At 42.1% G+C, this 19,678-nt stretch overlaps 2 protein-coding genes across 12 annotated transcripts in view; both read left to right on the top strand.

Moving 5' to 3' along the window:
* LOC144682644 (LIM domain-binding protein 2) overlaps positions 1–19,678 on the top strand; it is a 607,375-nt gene that overhangs the window by 156,050 nt on the left and 431,647 nt on the right. The gene's annotated exons all lie outside the window — the stretch shown is intronic.
* LOC144682709 (uncharacterized) lies at positions 1,055–4,242 on the top strand. The gene is made up of 2 exons (XM_078545331.1): positions 1,055–1,547; positions 1,684–4,242. Exon 2 carries the CDS (start codon positions 2,952–2,954, stop codon positions 3,456–3,458), a length of 507 nt encoding a protein of 168 aa, XP_078401457.1. The 5' UTR covers positions 1,055–1,547; positions 1,684–2,951; the 3' UTR covers positions 3,459–4,242.

Below are 19,678 nucleotides of genomic sequence, written 5' to 3'. Positions count from 1 at the left end.
CGCTACTGCCCATGATCCTGATAACCACCTGTTTGAGGGTATTGAGGATTTACTGTGGTTATCTGCCTGCTTCCCCTTGCTGTGGCCGACTTTCCCTTGCAAGAGAGAGGGCAGAATGTCAGTGAATGTGTGTCAGTGTGTTTGGGTTATGTGTCTGCCATAGTTGAATAGCTGGAGATATGTAGAGGCTTGAGAGTTGGGTGTGAGGCTGGCAGCATTGGAAGGTGGGTATGAGAATCAGGGTGCAGTATAAAGTGTTAGGGGTGAGTGTCAGGGTGTGCTGCTGGGTGAGTGATGGGGGTGTGGTGCATTGAGCAGTATGAGAGGTGTGTGGTTTCATGGATGAGAGATGTAATGTGCAGATGAATTCACTCACCTTGATCACCACCTGAGTGAGGTATCTTGACCCTGTGTTGCAACACAACACAGCAGCCTGCAGTTCATTGCTGCAACTTTAAAAAGGGAAGTTCTGCCTGGAGCATCTGTTTTCTTGCCAATGCTACTCAGCCCTCTAGAGTGTACAGAGGATGCCTGCGCTAAAATGGAGACTGGGGCTGTGCTTTAGTAGCTTGTGGCCATGCCAAAATCATGGAAATGAGGTGGATAGACAAATTTTGTGTTTTGAATGAATGTCGTGCTGTAAGGTGTGAAAAACAGAGGTGTAGGAGTTCAAATAGGAAAATAAATGTGTGAATGCATATAAAAATCCAATAACATTTAAGGTTTTATAAATGGGGATGTAGGGTGAAAGGCTAAAGGAGCCATGATAAATTTGTATATTGGTTAGGCCAATGCACGTGTGCAGTTTTGTTTGTGCCATTATTGAAAGGGCTTTAAAGACAAAGATAGCATTCATCATAGGTTCACTCGAATTTTGGCAGTACTGGGAATGACTGTTTTTCTGGTTGTTGAATCAGTAATAATATATTTTCAGGCTGAGGGATGCTGCAACATGGCATGCTTTGCAACAGGGAGTAGTTGAGGTGCAAACCATTGTACCTTTTAAGGAAAAATTGATAAATATTTAAACTAGGACTTTTGGATTGTGGGCAGAGAATAAGTGTTAGTTTTGGATTGATTTAAGAAAGAGTCAGCACAGATGTGATGAACTGAATGGTCCCCTTGTGTGCTCTAAATTTGTATTGTTCATGGTGGATTTTGAATTATTTTTGCTAAAAGCCTGAAAACAATATTGCTTACACTTTTTGGTTTTTCTATTTGTAGTAATTATGGTTTTGTTAAATGTTGGACTGAACCTTTAAGAATAGTCCTGCGATGTAAGATCACATGATCTGTGTAAACCAATGTGTTAGCAGCGCGGGCTGCCTCCATAGTCAGTGTAGAGATAGAGATGGAGTTGAAAGTACACGTGTAGTTGCTGCTGGCTGTATTGTAAATAAACTTAATGTTTCCACTAAGAAAGTTGTCTGCAGATCAACCCTATTACAAAGAGGTGACAAGGCCACACTACAACAAACTGGCGACGAGGATGGGATCAGGATAAATCGAGATAGTTCAAAATCGGTACTGGACCTCGCCCAGTGATTGTAAGTATCAATGTCCATTTAAAATAACAGAAGATATACTCACCCAAAATGTCACAGTTTGGTAGAATTGATCTCTTTGAGCCAGCCACAGATAATAGGTCTCAATATTTCGATTGCCTTGCTTTCTTCTTTCAAGCGAACGGAATCACGGGGAAGAAGTGAGCGATCCTCTTGCGTATTTGTGGGAGCAAAACCTACAGTTTGATTCGAAGTTTGATGGTACCCTCTGCCCAGATTCGAAGAATTTCAAAGAATTAGTGGACCTCGTGTAGGGTCATTTTCAATCCAAGCTCTCAGTCATGATGCAGAGGTTCAGGTTCAATTCGTGAAATAGAGCCCCGGGTGAGACAATTGCTAGCTACGTGGCAAATTTGAAGGAACTAATGGAACATTGCGAGTTCAGTGAGACTCTGAACGAAATGCTCAGAGATCGTTTAGTATGTGTTGTGAAAGAAGACACTATTCAGAGAAGATTGCTGGCTGAAGTGTATCTGGATTTTAAGAAGGCATTACAAATAGCGCTGGCCATGGAAAGCACTGTAAGAGATTCACAAGAAATACAAGGGGCGCAAAATGGCACTGTGCGCCAAATCGGGTGGGAACAGTCAGCCGAAAGTGGTGCGTAAAGGTGAGACTCTACCGCAAAGTGGGAAGAAACCCCTGCTAACCGAAAAATAGGAAGAAATAATTTAGCAGCTAAAATGAAGGACAACTTTAATTGATATGGAAACAGTCTTTTAGCGATTGGCAGTTTAAAAAAGTAGAATGTCACTTTTGTCACAGAAGTAGACAGAAAATGAGACAGTGCAAAGAGAGATTTCAACAGGCTTGCAAACAACAGAAGAAACCCAATGAAATCTCCAGTGTAGAGGAGCCTGAAACAACAAATTCTGACATTTATTCATTGTTTAACATGAAAGTTGGGAAGACAGAGCCAATATTTGTTAGAATACAAGTGAATGGTAAACCAGTAAAAATGGAAGTAGATATGGGAGCTTCCACTACTGTAATTGGAGAACACACTTTCAGATATTTAAATAATGATAAACGTCAATTAAATTTGGAACAAACATCTGCCAAGTTGAAAATGTATACAGGTGAAGAAACCCGAGTAAAAGGTATCAACAGAGTAAATGTCCATTACAGAAACCAATCGGCACAGCTACCAGTGATGGTATTGAGAAGCAGAGGACCAAGCCTTCTCGGGCGAAACTGGTTAAGGGAAATCAACCTTGATTAGCCAGTGAGATTTCAAAAGGAAGCTGGAAGAGTTCATGTCTTGAAAAAGGAACAAGGCAAAGTATGGCAGAAAGAGCCTGGAGAGTCTAATGACCACAACAGAATGAAAAAGGAGTGCGTAAGGACCCAACAACCTGAAGAAATGCAGCCTATCTTAAAGAAAACATGGAAGAACAGGAGAAGAAAGTCAAGAAACTGCTGAATGACAGAGTTCAAGACGAAGTGAGTAACCTTCGCAAGGAAATGGAAAACCTGTTGAAAGATCTTCACACACTACAAGATTCCCTCAGGTCAAAATTTGTGCCTCTGGAAAAGTATGAAGAGAAACAAAAAAAATTCAGCATCTCTCTGAACAAACTGAAGAAGCAGTTGGCAGAGAAGACACATCAATGTTCAAGTTTCCAGGAGGCAGCCAACAAATACAAAAAAGAAACAGAAGAGCTGAAGAATCAGCTAAATGAAGTTAAAGAGGCTTTGAAAACAAAAATCGGAGAGCTTTCCAAGAGGCGAGCAGATAATGAAGTTTTCGGAGACTCAGCTACTGAACTAAGACAAGTTGAGATTTCACTTGAGAGAAGTCTGGCCGACAGTGAAGTCAAAATGAAGGACGAGATTAAACTTTGTGGCAGAAAGAGGAAGACAAAAAGGAAGAAGGTTCCAAAAAGACAATAAAATGGTGGCTAGTAGCATCTATAAATACACGAAGGAGGCAATAAACAAATTATCGAACTGTGCCCATATTATTCCAGTGCCTCATGAGGGAACCAACTTACTGTTAGAAAAGCAGTATATGTGAAGAATTTTGGTGGTGGACTGAAGCGGTTACTGGGTAAAGTAAGTTCAGTGACTGGACCATTATCATAATTATCATACCATGTGGAAGTGGAAGGTCGGATCGCCCGTAAACATGTGGACCATTTAAGAAAAAGAGAGATACCACAACAAGATATGCTTCCACCTGTAATCATTACTGAATCAGTGTTTCCTGTTGAAGATGCTCAACCAAGGACTGACATGTCTGATGTCTCTATCAGAATGGAAGGCACTGAACTGGAAGCGCCCACTGGGGTACCTGATGTTCATGCAGTTCCAGAGAATGTGGTTCCTGAAAAAGAATCTGGAGTCATGGAGCAGCGATTTTCCACTCGAAACAGGAAACCACCTGAAAGACTGAACTTATAAATTTCATGACCTGTGTAAATATTAAATATCATGAGATAAATATACTTGTAAATACATTACGTACAGCAAAGTTAGAAGGAGAGGATTGTAGTAATTATCGTTTTGTTAAATGTTGGACTGTACCTTTAAGAATAGTCCTGTGATGTACGATCACATGATCTGTGTAAGCCAAAGTGTTAGCAATGTGGGCTACCTCCACAGTCAGTGTAGAGATAGAGATGGAGTTGAAAGCACACGTGTAGTTGCTGTTGGCTGTATTGTAAATAAATCTAATGTTTCCAAGAAGAAAGTCTGCAGATCAACTCTATTACAAATAGGTGACAAGGCCAAACTGCAACACTATTTGATTGCAAGGAGGCAGGGCTTACGAACAAGTGCTGACACTGCAAATGGCCTTGAACTACATTTGAAGCCAAAATAAGATAAGGTGGACCTGACATTATTGACATATATATATATATATATATATAAATATAAAAACAAAAAACTGCGGATGCTGGAAATCCAAAACAAAAACAGAAATACCTGGAAAAACTCAGCAGGTCTGGCAGCATCGGCGGAGTCTACCCAAAATCCACAAACAGGACTGTCCCGGCAGACTGATCGTGTCAGCCTGTTCCTGCCCCACGGAACTCATTTCTCGCTATCTTGACTCCCTTCTCTCTCCCCTTGTCCAGTCCCTTCCCACCTACATCCGTGATTCCTCTGACACCTTACGTCACATCAACAATTTCCAGTTCCCTGGCCCCAACTGCCTCCTCTTCACCATGGATGTCCAATCCCTCTACACCTCCATCCCCCACCAGGATGGTCTGAGGGCTCTCAGCTTCTTCCTTGAACAGAGGCCCGAACAATCCCCATCCACCACTACTCTCCTCCGTCTGGCTGAACTTGTTCTCACACTGAACAATTTCTCCTTTAACTCCTCTCACTTCCTCCAAATAAAAGGTGTGGCTATGGGCCCCAGCTATGCCTGTCTCTTTATGGGGTATGTGGAACATTCCTTGTTCCAGTCCTACTCAGGCCCCCTCCCACAACTCTTTCTCCGGTACATCGATGATTACTTCGGTGCTGCTTCATGCTCTCGTCTGGACCTGGAAAAATTTATTAATTTTGCTTCCAATCTCCACCCCTCCATCATTTTCACATGGTCCTTCTCTGACACTTCCCTTCCCTTCCTTGACCTCTCTGTCTCAATTTCTGATGATAGACTGTCCACCAATATGCATTACAAGCCTACTGACTCCCACAGCTACCTCGACTACAGCTCCTCACACCCCGCTTCCTGTAAGGACTCCATCCCATTCTCTCAGCTCCTTCACCTCCGTCGCATCTGTTCTGATGATGCTACCTTCAAAAACAGTTCCTCTGACATGTCCTCCTTCTTCCTTAACCGAGGTTTTCCATCCACGGTCGTTGACAGGGCCCTCAACAGTGTCCGGCCCATCTCCCGCACATCTGCCCTCACGCCTTCTCCTTCCTCCCAGAAACATGATAGGGTCCTCCTTGTCCTCACTTATCACCCCACCAGCCTCCGCATTCAAAGGATCATCCTCCGCCATTTCCGCCAACTCCAGCATGATGCCACCACCAAACACATCTTCCCTTCACCCCCCCGGCGGCATTCCGTAGGGATCGTTCCCTCCGGGACACCCTGGTCCACTCCTCCATCACCCCCTACTCCTCAACCCCCACCTATGGCACCTCCCCATGCAAACACAAAATATGCAACACCTGCCCCTTCACTTCCTCTCTCCTCACCGTCCAAGGGCCCAAACACTCCTATCAAGTGAAGCAGCCTTTCACTTGCATTTTCCCCAACTTAGTCTACTGCATTCGTTGCTCCCAATACGGTTTCCTCTACATTGGAGAGACCAAACGCAGACTGGGTGACCACTTTGCAGAACACCTTCGGTCTGTCCGCAAGCATGACCCAGACCTCCCTGTCGCTTGCCATTTTAACACTCCACCCTGTTCTCTTGCCCACATGTCTGTCCTTAGCTTGCTGCATTGTTCCAGTGAAGCTCAACGCAAACTGGAGGAACAGCACCTCATCTTCCGACTAGGCACTTTACAGCCTTCCGGACTGAATATTGAGTTCAACAACTTTAGATCTTGAACTCCCTCCTCCATTCCCACCCCCTTTCTGTTTCTTCCCCCTCCCTTTTGTTTTTTTCCAATAATTTATATAGATTTTTCTTTTCCCACCTATTTCCATTAGTTTTAAATGTATTCCACCCATGGTTTATTTCACCCCACCCGCACTAGAGCTACCTTGCTTGTCCTGCCCTCCATTCTTAATTAGCACATTCGTTTAGATAATATCACCACCTTCAACACCTCTTTGTTCTTTTGTCTGTGACATCTTTTGGTTATCTGCTCCTATCACTGCTTGCTTGTCCCAACAACCACCCCCCTTCCCACCCCCCCCACCCCTAAACCAGCTTATATTTCACCCCTCTCCTATTTCTACTTAGTTCTGTTGAAGGGTCATGAGGACTCGAAAGGTCAACTTTGCTCTTCTCTGCCGATGCTGCCAGATCTGCTGAGTTTTTCCAGGTATTTCTGTTTTTATTATTGACATATACATGGCCAATCAGGAGGATTACGGAAGGAAAAACAAAGCCCAGTCTAACAATTCAAATTCAACTTTCAATTATGTTTAACATTATTTAGGATACAAATTGAAATATTGTCTCTTAGTCTGGGCTTTTCCACCAAAAAATTGTTTTTTAAAGTGTTTTTTTTAACTTGTAAGCATAAACAAATGTTATTAATCTCCCATTTCTAACTATCTGGCTCTTTAACATAAAATTAAGAAGTTCAGGAATTATATTATGTAGTTAATATAGTAGTTTATTTGTTCCAAGAAATTTCCACATTCACGTTTGTATTTAATACATTTGTTGATCTAGAGTAAGAAATTTCACTTGATGGAACAAATTTGAATATTAGTCAATCAACTGTGAGTTTTTTCTTTATTCATTTGCAGGATGTGGGCTTTGCTGGCTAGGCCAGCATTTATTGCACATCCCTAATTGCCCTTGAGAAGGTGGTGGTGAGCTGCCTTCTTGAACTGCTCAGCCCTGTGGTGTAGGTACACCCACAATGCCATTAGGGAGGGAGTTCCAGGATTTTGACTCAGGGACAGTGAAGGAACGGCAATATATTTCCAAGTCAGGATGGTGAGTGGCTTGGAGGGTGGTGGTGGTGGTGTTCCCATGTATCTGCTGCCCTTGCAACCATCTTTAGCCAGAAGTGGATGATCCATTCGGCCTTTTCCTGAGGTCCCCAGAATCACAGATACCAGTCTTCAACCAATTCAATTCACTCCACATGATATCAAGAAATGGCTGAAAGCACTGATTAATGCAAAGGCTGTGGGCCCTGACAACATCCTGATGGTTCTCTAATTAAGATGTTCCAGTGCAGCCACAACACTAACATCTACCTGACGTGGAAAATTGTCCAGATATGTCCTGTCCACAAAGAGCAGGATGAATCCAACCTGGCTAATTACCGCCCCAGCCTCCTATCGGTCATCAGCTAAGCAATGAAAGGTGTCATTGACAATGCTTTCACTTGCACAGCAATAACCTGCTCACTGATGCTCAGTTTAGGTTCCTCCAGGGCTACTTGGCTTCTGACCTTATTACAGCCTTGGTCCAAACATAGACAAAAGAACTGAACTCCAGAGGTAAGGTGAGAGTGACTGCTCTTGATATCAAGGCAGCATTTGTTCAAGTGTGGCATCAAAGGGCCATGGCACAAAGGAAGATGGTTGTGGTTGTTGGCGGTCAATTATCTCAGTCCCAGGAATTTGCTGCAGGAGATCCTCAGGTAGTGCCTTAGGCCCAGCCATCTTCAGCTGCTTCATCAATGACCTCCTCTCCAACATAAGGTCAGATGTTCACTGATGATTCCATAATGTTCAGTATCATTCGGTACTCCTTAGATACTGAAGCAGTCTGTCCATATGCAGCAAGACCTGGACAACATTCAGGATTAGGCTGTTAATTGGCAAATAACATTCGTGCCAGACAAGTGCCAAATAATGACCATTTTCACCAAGAGCGAACCTAAGAATTGACATTCAATGGTACTACCATTGCTGAATCCCCCTGTATGAACATCCTGGGGCCTACCATTGACCAGAAACTGAACTGGACCAGCCATGTAAATACTGTGGCTACAAGAGCAGGTCAGAGGCTGGGAATTCTGTGGTGAGTCACTCACCTCCTGAGTTCCTAAAGCCTATCTCCCCAAACCATCTGCAAATACAAGTCAGGAGCGTGATGGAATACTGTCCACTTGCCTGGATGAGTGCAGCTCCAACAACATTCAAGCTCAACACCATTCAGAACAAAGCAGTGTGCTTGATTGGCACTCCATCCACCAATTTAAACATTCACTCCCTCCACCACCAATGTACAGTAACAGCAGAGTGTACTAAATACAAGATGCTGTGCAGGAGCTCACCTAGGCTTCTTTGGCAGCTTCCAAACCTATGACCCCTACCACCTAGAAGGACAAGGACAGCAGTCGTATGGGAACATCACCACCTGCAAGTTCCCCTCCAAGCCACACACAATTATGATTTGGAACTATAACGCCGTTCTTTCTGTGTTGCGGGCTCAAGATCTTGGAACCACCTTCCCAGCGGCACTGTAGGTGTACCTACACCAGATGGACTGCAGCAGTTAAAGAAGATGGCTCAGAACCACCTTCTCACAGGAAGTTACGGATGGACAACAAATGCTGGAGTTGCCACATTCCATGAAAGAATTAAAGTAGATTAAGTTTGAGATTCAAAACGCTTACCAAGTGAATGAAGCCACAAGATTCCATGGGTTTGGAACAAACAAAAATAAACTTTACCAAACAAATTCAGAAAGATAAAACAATTTACAATATTTATTTTATACTTAAACATTCAGAGTAAATAAGAGGCACATGAGAATTAACAGGCAAATTGTGGTCGGACATATCACACTACACAATTGATGACAGATGTGACCAAAATAGATTCCATGGATTCCCCAGCAACCCACCCAGAAGTTTGTCAAATCCTGAGCCAACCAACCTCACTGAAACTTCGTTTTTCTCACAAGGGTTTGCAATCTCCACATTTGAAGATCTTGCTTTGGAATTCTCTCCAAAGATTGCTCCCATATGGACAGCTTCAGTGATGACCCATCTTGCAGGGTTTCAATCTCGCCTTCCAAGATTCCTTTCCCCGAACCTCTGAGCACACTGAAGCTTCACCTTCCAAGCACAATTTCAGATTTTTGGCTGTGCCAAGCGGAACACCACTGCTCCAAAGAAGTACCTTTGCCCCAACAGTCTCGGACCTTCAGGGCTTCTCTCGTGCCCACTTCATTCAAAGTCTGCTCCCTGCAGCTCTTTCTTTTCTTTGGAGCCTATATCTCTGCCTCATTCTTTTAACTTGACTTAATGGGACTTATGTCTGCCCCCTGTTTTTAATCGCTTACCTGGGACTTCCTTTTGGGATCTCTCCCTGTCCCCCTCCCATGTCCTGCTTCCTGGGAAACACTCATTACAATGGCACTCCATATCAGGTCATCTGACCTGCCTCTTTGTGTAATTTTCTCTTTTCCCTTCTGTGCAGGCATGCAGGCCTGGTCCCCGGCCTGAAGAATGTAAAAATAACCGAACTGTGCACATGCAGCCAGTTCCCAGCCGCTGCATGTGGGGGCGGCCCGAGGTTTGTCGGGAACCTGTGTTCCCTATCTCCAAAGATAAGTATAGATTTCTTAACAGAGCATCTAATTGAGGTGTTTAAAATGATAAAAGTAGTTTACAGGGTAGACACAGAAAAGCTGGGGAGCTCCAGAACTAGTGGGCATAATCCTAAAATTAGAGCTAGAGCATTTAAAAGTGAAATCAAGGAGCATTTTTTCATGCAAAGGGTAGAAATTAGGGATTCTATCCTAAAAGACTGTGATACCAGGAAAATTCACATTTTCAAGAATGAGATTTATTGTTGGGTAAGGATATCAAGGGATATAGATCAAAGGCCATTAAATGGAATTGAGATACAAATTAGCCATGATTTAATAGAATGGAAAAACAGGCTGAATGGTACACTCCTATCACTATGGGAACAATTTACCCCCTTTTGGGGGGGAAGTGCAGGAGCGGGCGCGGGCAGGCGTGCCTCCGATCGGGCTGCCATTTTACATGGGGGAGCCAATAAAGGCCCACCTAGCGTGATGTTCACCAGGAAGCACTATGCGTTCGCTGTGCGGACGGGGATAATTCCCTAAGCCGGGAGTGCGCTCTTTCGCATATGCGCGTGAAAGAGTGCACTGATCTCCCTGAAGCTAAGTGCTGCCTCAGGGACATCCGCTCCAAATTTAAAGATGTTAAAGAAATGATAGCAAAATTTATTTGACATGTCCCCTCATGTGACACTGTCACATGAGTTGGGACATGTCCATCACTTTTACTGAAACCTTTATTAAATATTTAAAAACCCTCATGAAACCTCATCCCACCCATGGATGAGGTTTCATGCTTTTTCTTAAGCCTGCCTGAGTTCCCGGCCTGCCCGCTAACCTTAAGGTTGGACGGGCAGGTCTATTAATTACGTCAATTACTTTTTAAATGGCCTCAATAGGCTGTTGACAGGTCGGCGGGTGCGCAGTTGATTTGGCTGCACCCCTGCCGACCTGAAAGTAGAAAGGACTCGGAGTGACATCGGGAGTTCCGCCCGGTGTCATCCCGCGTCATTTTATGTGTCAACGAGCGGGCCCCGCCCCTGCTCGCCGACCGGAGGATCCTCCCCTATGTTCCTAATAAGGACACTGTTCTTTTTCAAAATAGGAATTTCTTATGTTTGTCCATTGGAATATGAATGTGGAAGAAGTGACTGCATTGGGCTTGTTGGGATTGAAAAATGGGATGTAGAATAATGGGATGAGAAATTTGTATTGTAGGGCAAATAAAAATGTTTTTTGATCTGTACTGACTTCAGTGTGTTTCATTTCAAAGTGTAATTACTTATGATGAATAGTTTATCTTTGTTTTATCCTTTCAAATTGACTTTTAATAATGGGGACAAAAGGAGGACAATATCAATATAGATTAAAGCACTCTTCTGCTATCAAACGAATCACTGCACTTCAAAACAAAATTGATTCTTTGAAGCCCTCAAATGATCTGAGCACATGAAAGGCTCTATATAAATGAAATTTATTTATTTATGGCAGTTTTACTTTTTCATTTCCAGTTACTCCCTCAGATTTCCCTGAATGTATTTACATTATTGCATGGTCAGGACTGTCATTCTGTCCAGTTATTTTATGGACAGAATCAGTGGCTCATCTTCATTTACTCCAGTTTCCACCACAGTCCAGCTTCACCACGTTAAAAAAAACTCAACTGATACTGGAAAAGCTTTGTTTCTGAATAAAGTTAATGTGCTAAAGTGAATTCATGTCTGAATTTAAAATCTATTTCTTCATCCATTTCAAATATTGAGATTTAGCCATCCAGGCTAACAGCTATTGAATGTCTGGTTCACATGACTGTATAGTTATATGTGGAAATACATCTTTAGAAATCATTGGTGATTCTAAGACCATTTTGAAATATTTCAGAAGAGCACAAGATTTTGTGGATTTAAAACAAATCTAACTTTTCCTTGTTGTTTATATACATTTTTGGCTGATGTTTACCTTGTGGTGCAATTAACTTTTTGGAGATCAAGATATAATATTTATTTGCAAATATAGTTTGCCCTATATTGCTGGGAAATATAGAGTTAATCTTTTTTCCCATTATTCTGTATTGTCATATATCAGTGCTGAGAGTCAGAAATCCACTTCATATGCACTGGCTGCCTCTGTATTTGTAATAACCTTACCATTGTTTAAAGGAGATTCAAAGCATTACCATTGTAGAAGCCTGATTATAGTAGTCAAAGATAATGATGTCTAGGGATTTTGCAGTTCTTGGAGTTCAAAGCAATAACAGGGAAAGAATCTAATTTGCATTACAAGTGTAAATCAGACACTTAATTTCAGAATGTCTAGTTAAGGTTCAAAACCTACAATTGCGACATTCCTATACCATGGTGTTTTCTTCATTTATTGCAGTACATACACACACAATTCTGCATGAACACATTTAATTTTTCAATAATACATATATATTTAGTGATGTAGCACATGTTTAATTTAACCCAGAAGTTCTGAATGATTCAGAAAATACTGTGCATTTATGTTTATTGAGTTAGAATGTGCTGACATCTGTGTTGTTAAATAAGGCTTTGCACAGAACAATTTTCTTCAAAGCTTTCTAATTTTATAAGCATATTTGGTCAACCGCCTTCTTGTGCCTAAATTTTACATTACATTAAATTACAAAATGTGTGTCTTATGTGTTTGCCTATTTTGCAAGCTAACTTTTTTGTTTCTCTCCTTGCATTTTACAATATGGGTGTGTTTTTGATGAGGAAAAAACACATTGTATGTATTACCACCTAATATTTTAAAGCTGCAGTATTGTACAGTCGAGCATACATTAATTGTAGATCTTTTTGTAAATGGTGATTGTTGCTTGAATAATGGGCGTTTTCATTGTGCAAATGTGGCTTATATAAATTCACAAGCATTATATCTGGTGATTGGATATGTATTTTGACCACAAACCTAGTTGCAATAAAGGTGGTCATGCACTTTGCTATGCTTATAAAACAAAATTAGACAATCTGTAAATATACTTAAAACTACATGAGAGTACAGTTTCACATTTAGATTTTTATGCAGTTTACTTTTAGTTATCAACACAATTACTCTTTCTGCATTTTATATTACTGCAAAATAAGTTACTCATGAAACATCACTGATACTAGAAATGGTTTGTGAAGTAAATACCAATAAATGCAGTTTACCACATGCAATGTCTCTTTAAATGCTGAAGCACGTAAAGTAATTATTTAGTGTTTTACAGATTAAACCCTAAATATACTCATAATCATACTGATTTGGTACGTTTTTAACTGCCAGTTTCATTGATCAGATTTCCCTACTCCCTCTCCCATAGTGAGTTAAACACTGTTTGGCTTATCTGACGTTTTTTTGAACGCAGCAGAATTCTAAATCCTAGAAAACCTTTGGAAAGAATTTTTAATCAGGATAAAGCAGCTTATACTAGCAGTTCACTGTATGCTGCAAATAGAATTGCCTCTGCTGTAAAAAACCATTTAAAAAAACAAGTACAATAGCTTTTCTCTTCGTAACCTCTGGAGTCTTAAAACTTTTCAATTATAATGACACAATGATTTAAAAAATTAGCCTTCATAAATTTCTTTCAAATTTGCTAGTGAACATGCTTGTGATTTCAACAGAACATTCTTAGAGAAACGCATTACAACATATTCTGTTTTAGGTCCTTATAAGCCAATTATATATGAACCTAGAAATTAGGCAGCTTTGCATATTAAGAACATGTGGCACAGCTGAGCATTTTACGTTGAGGGGATTGGGTGGTCCAATGTGGCAGCACCCTACCCAGGACTTGAATTCAAATGCAGCTCAGACTGATGAAAGAAAAGGTCCTCCTCTTGCTATTGGTTGTTAGGCTGTTGTCTGAAAAACCTTTGTCCATTCTTTATAAGTCAGAAACCATAATGCAACTCATCATGTAGTTCAGTACAAATTGGCAATCTTGTCCATGAGGTTAAGGTTGATATTGGGACTGTGTACAGTTTTGGTCTCCTTGCTTAAAATGGGATATAACTTACTTTGGAAACAGTTCAGAGAAGATTGATTCCTGGGATGAAGGGGTTTTCTTTTGAGGAAAGGCTGAGCAGGTTGGGCCTTAATTGGAGTTTAGAAAAATATGAGTGTAGTAATTATGGTTTTATTTAGTGTGTACTGTACCTTTAAAAATAATACTTAGGCAAGATCACATGATCGGTAGTAACCAATAGGAGAGTAGCGTGGGCTACCTCCACATTCAGAGATGGAGTTGGAGTTGAAAGCACACGTGTAGTTGCTGCTGACTATATTGTAAATAACCTTTAAAAGTTTCCACCCAAGAAGTGTCTGCAGATCAACCTTATCATTAATAGTACAACTCGGCTATCCTACAACAGAGAGGTGATCTTATTGAAACGTATACGATTCCGAGAGGGCTTGACAGGGTAGATGCTGAGAGGAATTTTTCCTCTCAGGGAATCTAGAACTAGAGGGAACTGTTTAAAAAGAAGGGGTATTGCATTTAAGATGTAGATGAGGAAGAATTGGGAAAGGTCCTTGGGAAGGTTCACTTCCAAAGATAGCAGTGAAGGCGGGGTCATTGAATATATTAAAGGCTGAATTTGACAAATTTTTGATCGACAGGGGAGTCAAGGGTTAGAGGGGACAGGCAAAAAAGTGCCGTTAAGGTCACAGTCTGATCAGCCATGACCTTACTGAATGGTGGAGCAGGCTCGATGGACTGAATGGTCTACTTCTGTTTCTTATCATCTTATGATATACTATTGGGGTGAACTATCAAAGGTTTTCTCTGCCGCTGACTATGCTTGGTGCTAACTCCTTTTTTAAAATTCTTTCATAGGATGTAAGTGTCATTGGTAAGGCCAGCACTTATTGCCCTTCTCTGAATCATTGCATTTGAGAAGGTTGTGGTGAGTCACCTTCTTCAATGCTGCAGTCTGTGTGGCATAGGTACACCTACAGTGCTGTTAGGTAGAGGTGTGCAGGATTTTGGCCCCTTGATGATGAGGGAACGACAATACAGTTCGAAATCAGGATGGTGAAGTAGTGGGGAACTTTTAGGTGGTAGCATTCCCATGTCGTCCTGCTCTTGTCCTTCTAGTATATAGTGATCCTGGATTTGGGTGGTATTGTCGAAGAAGTTTTGGTGTGTTGCTGCAGTACATCTTGTAGATGTTACACACTGCAGTCACAATATGGTAGTGGTGGATTCCGTGCCAGTAAAGCGGGCTGCTTTGTCTTGGAGGGTGCCGAGCTTCTTGTGTGTTGTTAGAGCTGTACTCATCCAGGCAAGTGGAGAGAATTTCATCACAATCCTGATTTTTCTCTTGTAGATGGTGGACGGGCTTTGGAGAGTCAGAAGATTAGATTGCATCCCAATGTGGCAAAGTATCCCAGCTTGAACCCCTCACCCAGAGGAGCATAGAGTTCACCAAAAAATATAAATTTACTTTTTCATTTTAAAAGGAAAGCCTGTATTAATATTAAATGTTTGATTCTTTTTATGAAGGGCACTTCCTTTCATTTAAAAACAAAGTTCCTATTAATTCATTATAACAAGCTACAATATACAAGCAAACAAACTCGTCATTAACCTGGGCCCCTGCTTTTAGCTGGTACATATCCCTGTTCTATTTTTTGTACGCATACATATTTTTATGGCAGAGAAACAAATTGAATGCAAATCAATTTTTCAAACATATTTAATATATTTTATGCTCAAGTATTCCGAATTTGGCTATAACTTATATTAATAATAATGCCATTGCTTTGGTTAGTGCAAAATCTTTTGTGTTGCTTTAGACTGTTTTTCTGTTTTGTGGCTTCTGGCTGTGTTGTGTGTAATGTTGTGCTATCAAATTTCTAGATGTGAAACTGATTACAGCATTAGTAACGGAGAAGGAGAGGAAATGATGAAATGTGTATTGGAGACTTGGAGTCTCCACCGGGTCAATGTTTGCAAAACGTTCAGTGCACTTCACGCAGATCTTCAGATCAGTTTTAGAAAAATCAAAAAAGAGGAGAATTGAAAAACGAGGCAGGTTAAATTTTATAAAGGTATCGTTGACAAATAGCTCTCATAAAGTAGTCTTTGCTAGTTTTATACTGCTCATAAGCTGCTGGAGGAGAGTTTTCTGCTCTTAATATTTCCTCTTAACAATGGACCAGTATTTTTAAGTGTTGTGCATCCCTGGAGAAATGGCTCTATATTTATATTGTGCAGCAAAGCTTAGGTTACGTCCTTTATTAAAGAATGCCGAAAAAGGGGGAGCTATTGCTATCCGAAAAGAAACACATTAAAATTGGAAGTGTTGGAATGGCTATTTGAATCTATTATTTTTACCATGTGCCCAATTTTAACAAACATCATTTCATCTTTTCCATTATTATATTCTCAGACTTTTGTGCACAATCTCAGTTTAAATTTGCATTTGTGCAATTGACCAATATTTTTTTCCCCAAAGTATTTTTTTAGAAGGGAATTAATCTCTCAATTATCTCCCAGTGTTACTCGATCTTGCTGGTCCTTGAGGCTCCTGTAGATGAGTGACCTGACACTGTGTGACGCTTCCAGGTTCTCTGCCTGAGCTGCTCTTCAGCCAGCTATGTGGCGTGTGAGTGATCCCCCAGTGAGCATCCCTGAATTTTTCCTGTCACCAAGGGAGTAATATTTGACCTTAGTGAGTGCCTCCCTGCACCAGTATTATGAGAGGGAACTCAGTAGAATGTAGAATTCACATGCATCCAAGCACTCATGACATTACACATAGACTCCACTGCAGCTGATGAGAACACTGAAAGTTTCACCTGCTGCTCCCAATCTGTCATCTTTATGTTAGACAACCTTTCCTATCTAATCCAACTGGTGGCTGGTGGGTAGGTAGGAATGGGAAATGGAGCCAGCAGGGCTGGGGGAGGGAGAGTGGTTATGCAGTATACATAACATCAGCTCCCTACACAGACATTTCCGAGGGAGTGGTATGAAATCCTTTTGAGCCAGAGATTTTAAAGCAAGGATAAAAATCAGGGCAAATAGGGACATTTTTTCTTGCAGCTTTTCACCACATGTATTTATGACCTGGATGAAGGATAGAGGGTTGTACATCCAGGTTTGCGGGCACAATAAGTTGTGTGAATGCAAGCAGCAAGTTACAAAGGGGCACAAACAGACTAAGTGAGTAGACAAAACTATGACAGGTAGAATTCAGTGTGGGGAAGTGTGAGGTCATTCACTTTGCATGAGAAAGACAAATTGGAATATTTTCCTTTTGGCAAGTCGAGGAGCTGTAGAGCACTTAGGTGCGCAAATACATTAATCACTAAAAGCTAGTGCACAGGTACAGAAAGTAATCAAAAAGGCTAATGGAACATTGGCCTTTATCACAAGGGGATTGGAATTCAAATGTGAGGAAGTGATGCTTCAGTTATACAAAGCCTTATTCAGACAGGAGTACTGTGTTCAGATTTGAGCACCTTGCCTCAGTAAGGATACATTGGCCTCACAAAGGATAGAGCACGGGTTCACCAGAATTATACCAGGGCTTAAAAGTGTTAAATGATCAGGACAGATTGCATGAATTTGATTTTTATTCCCCTGGGTTTAGAAAGTTGGGGGTGATCTAATTATGGTGATACATTCGGGTAGATACAAAGAAACTATTTCCCCTGGTTTTCACACACTTGACTGCCCGTGTGGCCACCCTACATTAAAAGAACTCACGCACAGACATCTTCCACCCCCTTAAAATGAAGTTTGAGCCCTGGAACGTAAGGACCCTCATGAACAACCTCAACAGCGACAGACCAGAATGGTGTACTGCTATCGTTGCCTGGGAGCTCAGGCATTTCAACATTGACATTGTCACCCTAAGTGAGACCCGGCGGGCAGGGGAAGACCGGCTGAAGGAATACGGTGGTGGTTACACCTTCTTCTGGAAAGGCAAACCAGTAGAAGATCGCCACCTCCATGGGGTTGACTTTGCCATTAAAAACAAACTAGTTGGCCGTCTCAAAGACACCCATTGCAGGATAAGCAAGTACCTCATGACCCTTCAGCTCACCCTAGCCCAGAACCAATGCACTACAGTCCTCAGTGGGTACGCCCCAACACTGGATGTTACAGACGAGACCAAAGAGGAATTTTACTCCAGCCTTGAAAAATCCCTGGCCCAAGTCCCAGCCGGCAATAGCCGAACCTCCTTGGTGACTTCAACGCCAGAATTGGGAAGGACACAGACCTCTGGGGAAATGTAATCAGCAGAGAGGGGATAGGGAAATCCAATACCAATGGTACCCTGCTCCTTGTTCCATCAGAGGGAAAAGTACAAGGCCTCATGGCAACACCCTGGGAAGAGTGTCCTGCAGTCAGCATCGCAGTGAAGCAGTCTGGGAAGAGTTGGCTGCAGGTGTTCCTGTTGAAAATAACAAGAGTGACATCACAAAGCGCGAGAAAGCGGTGGACAGATCAGAACCAGCACAAGTGCGGAGAAGCTTCAAAAAGTGATGTCAGCACAAAGGTGAGAGCAGATTGGTGAATAGTGGGTAAGTGTTTTTCTCCAGTCTAAAATAGATTAAGCTAAGGAAAGGTAAGAGTTCTAGTTTTTATTTAAAGTACATAAATAATTTAACTTTTTTTACTGTATTTAACTTAAAGCAAGGGTTTTTTTATTCAACTAGAGGCATGGCAGGGCAGCTCAGTCCCGTGTTATGTACCACCTGCAACATGTGGGAAGTCCTAGATGCTTCTTGCGCTCTGACTGACCATGTGTGCAGGAAGTGCCACCAGCTGCAGCTACTTGAGCTCCGAGTTTCAGAGCTTGAGTGGCAGCTGGAGGCACTGAGGTGCATCTGTGAGGCTGAGAGCTTCGTGGATAGCACATTTTTAGACATGGTCACCCCACAGCCTATGGAAGTGCAGACAGAGAGGGAATGGGTGACCATCAGTCAAAAGAAAGGTGTCAGGCAGGTAGTCAGGAAATCCCAGGGTGCATCTCGCTCCAGAATCGTTTTTCTGTGCTGGAAAACGGTGAGAGTAATAGTTCCTCTGGGGAGCGCACCCATGCTCATGGCACTGTGAGTGGCTCAGCTGCACAGGGGGGGATGAAAAAGAAGGGAAGAGCAATAGTGGTAGGAGACTTGATAGTAAGAGGAATGGACAAGCGTTACTGCTGTAGATGTGACTCCAGGATGGTATGTTGCCTCCCTGGTGTCAGGGTCAAGGATGTCACTGAACAGCTGCAGGGCATTCTAAAGGGGGAGGGCAAACAGACAGAGATCGTGGTACATATTGGTACCTACGACATAGGTAAAAAGAGGGATGAGGTTCTGCAAGCAGAATTTAGGGAGCTAGGAAACAGATTAAAAAACAGGACGTCAAAGGTAGTAATCTCTGGTTTACTTCTGGTGCCATGCGCAAGTGAGTATAGAAATAGGAGGTTAGTCCAGATGAATGTGTGGCTGGAGAGATGGTGCAGGAGGGAGGGCTTTAGATTTCTGGGATATTGGGACCATTTGTGAAGGCAGTGGGACCTGTACAAGGCAGACAGGTTGCACCTGAATCGGAATGGGACCAACATCCTTGCGGGGAGGTTTGCTAGTGCTGTTGGGGAGGGTTTAAACTAACTTGGCAGTGGGATGGGAACCTGAGAGGAGGTTCATCAGGGGGAGATGCACAGCCAAAATTAGAAGAGAGAGCAACTGAGTCTGGAAGGCATAGAAATTATAGGCCAGTTAAGGCACAAGGGAGTTTGGCAAGGTTTTATGGTATTTATTTTGACGCAAGGAGCCTGACGAACAAGGCAGATGAGTTGAGGGCACAAAATAACACATGGAAGTATGATGTCATTGCTGTCACAGAGACGTGGTTGAGAGAGGGGCAGGATTGGCAGCTCAATATTCCAGGATATAGGGTCTTCAGGCGAGACAGGGAAGGAGGTAAAAGAGGAGGGGGTATCACAATATTGA

This window comes from Cetorhinus maximus, chromosome 1 (genome assembly GCF_964194155.1).
Source record: "Cetorhinus maximus chromosome 1, sCetMax3.hap1.1, whole genome shotgun sequence".
Classification (NCBI taxonomy): domain Eukaryota; kingdom Metazoa; phylum Chordata; class Chondrichthyes; order Lamniformes; family Cetorhinidae; genus Cetorhinus; species Cetorhinus maximus.
This window is presented reverse-complemented; position numbering and strand designations above follow the sequence as displayed.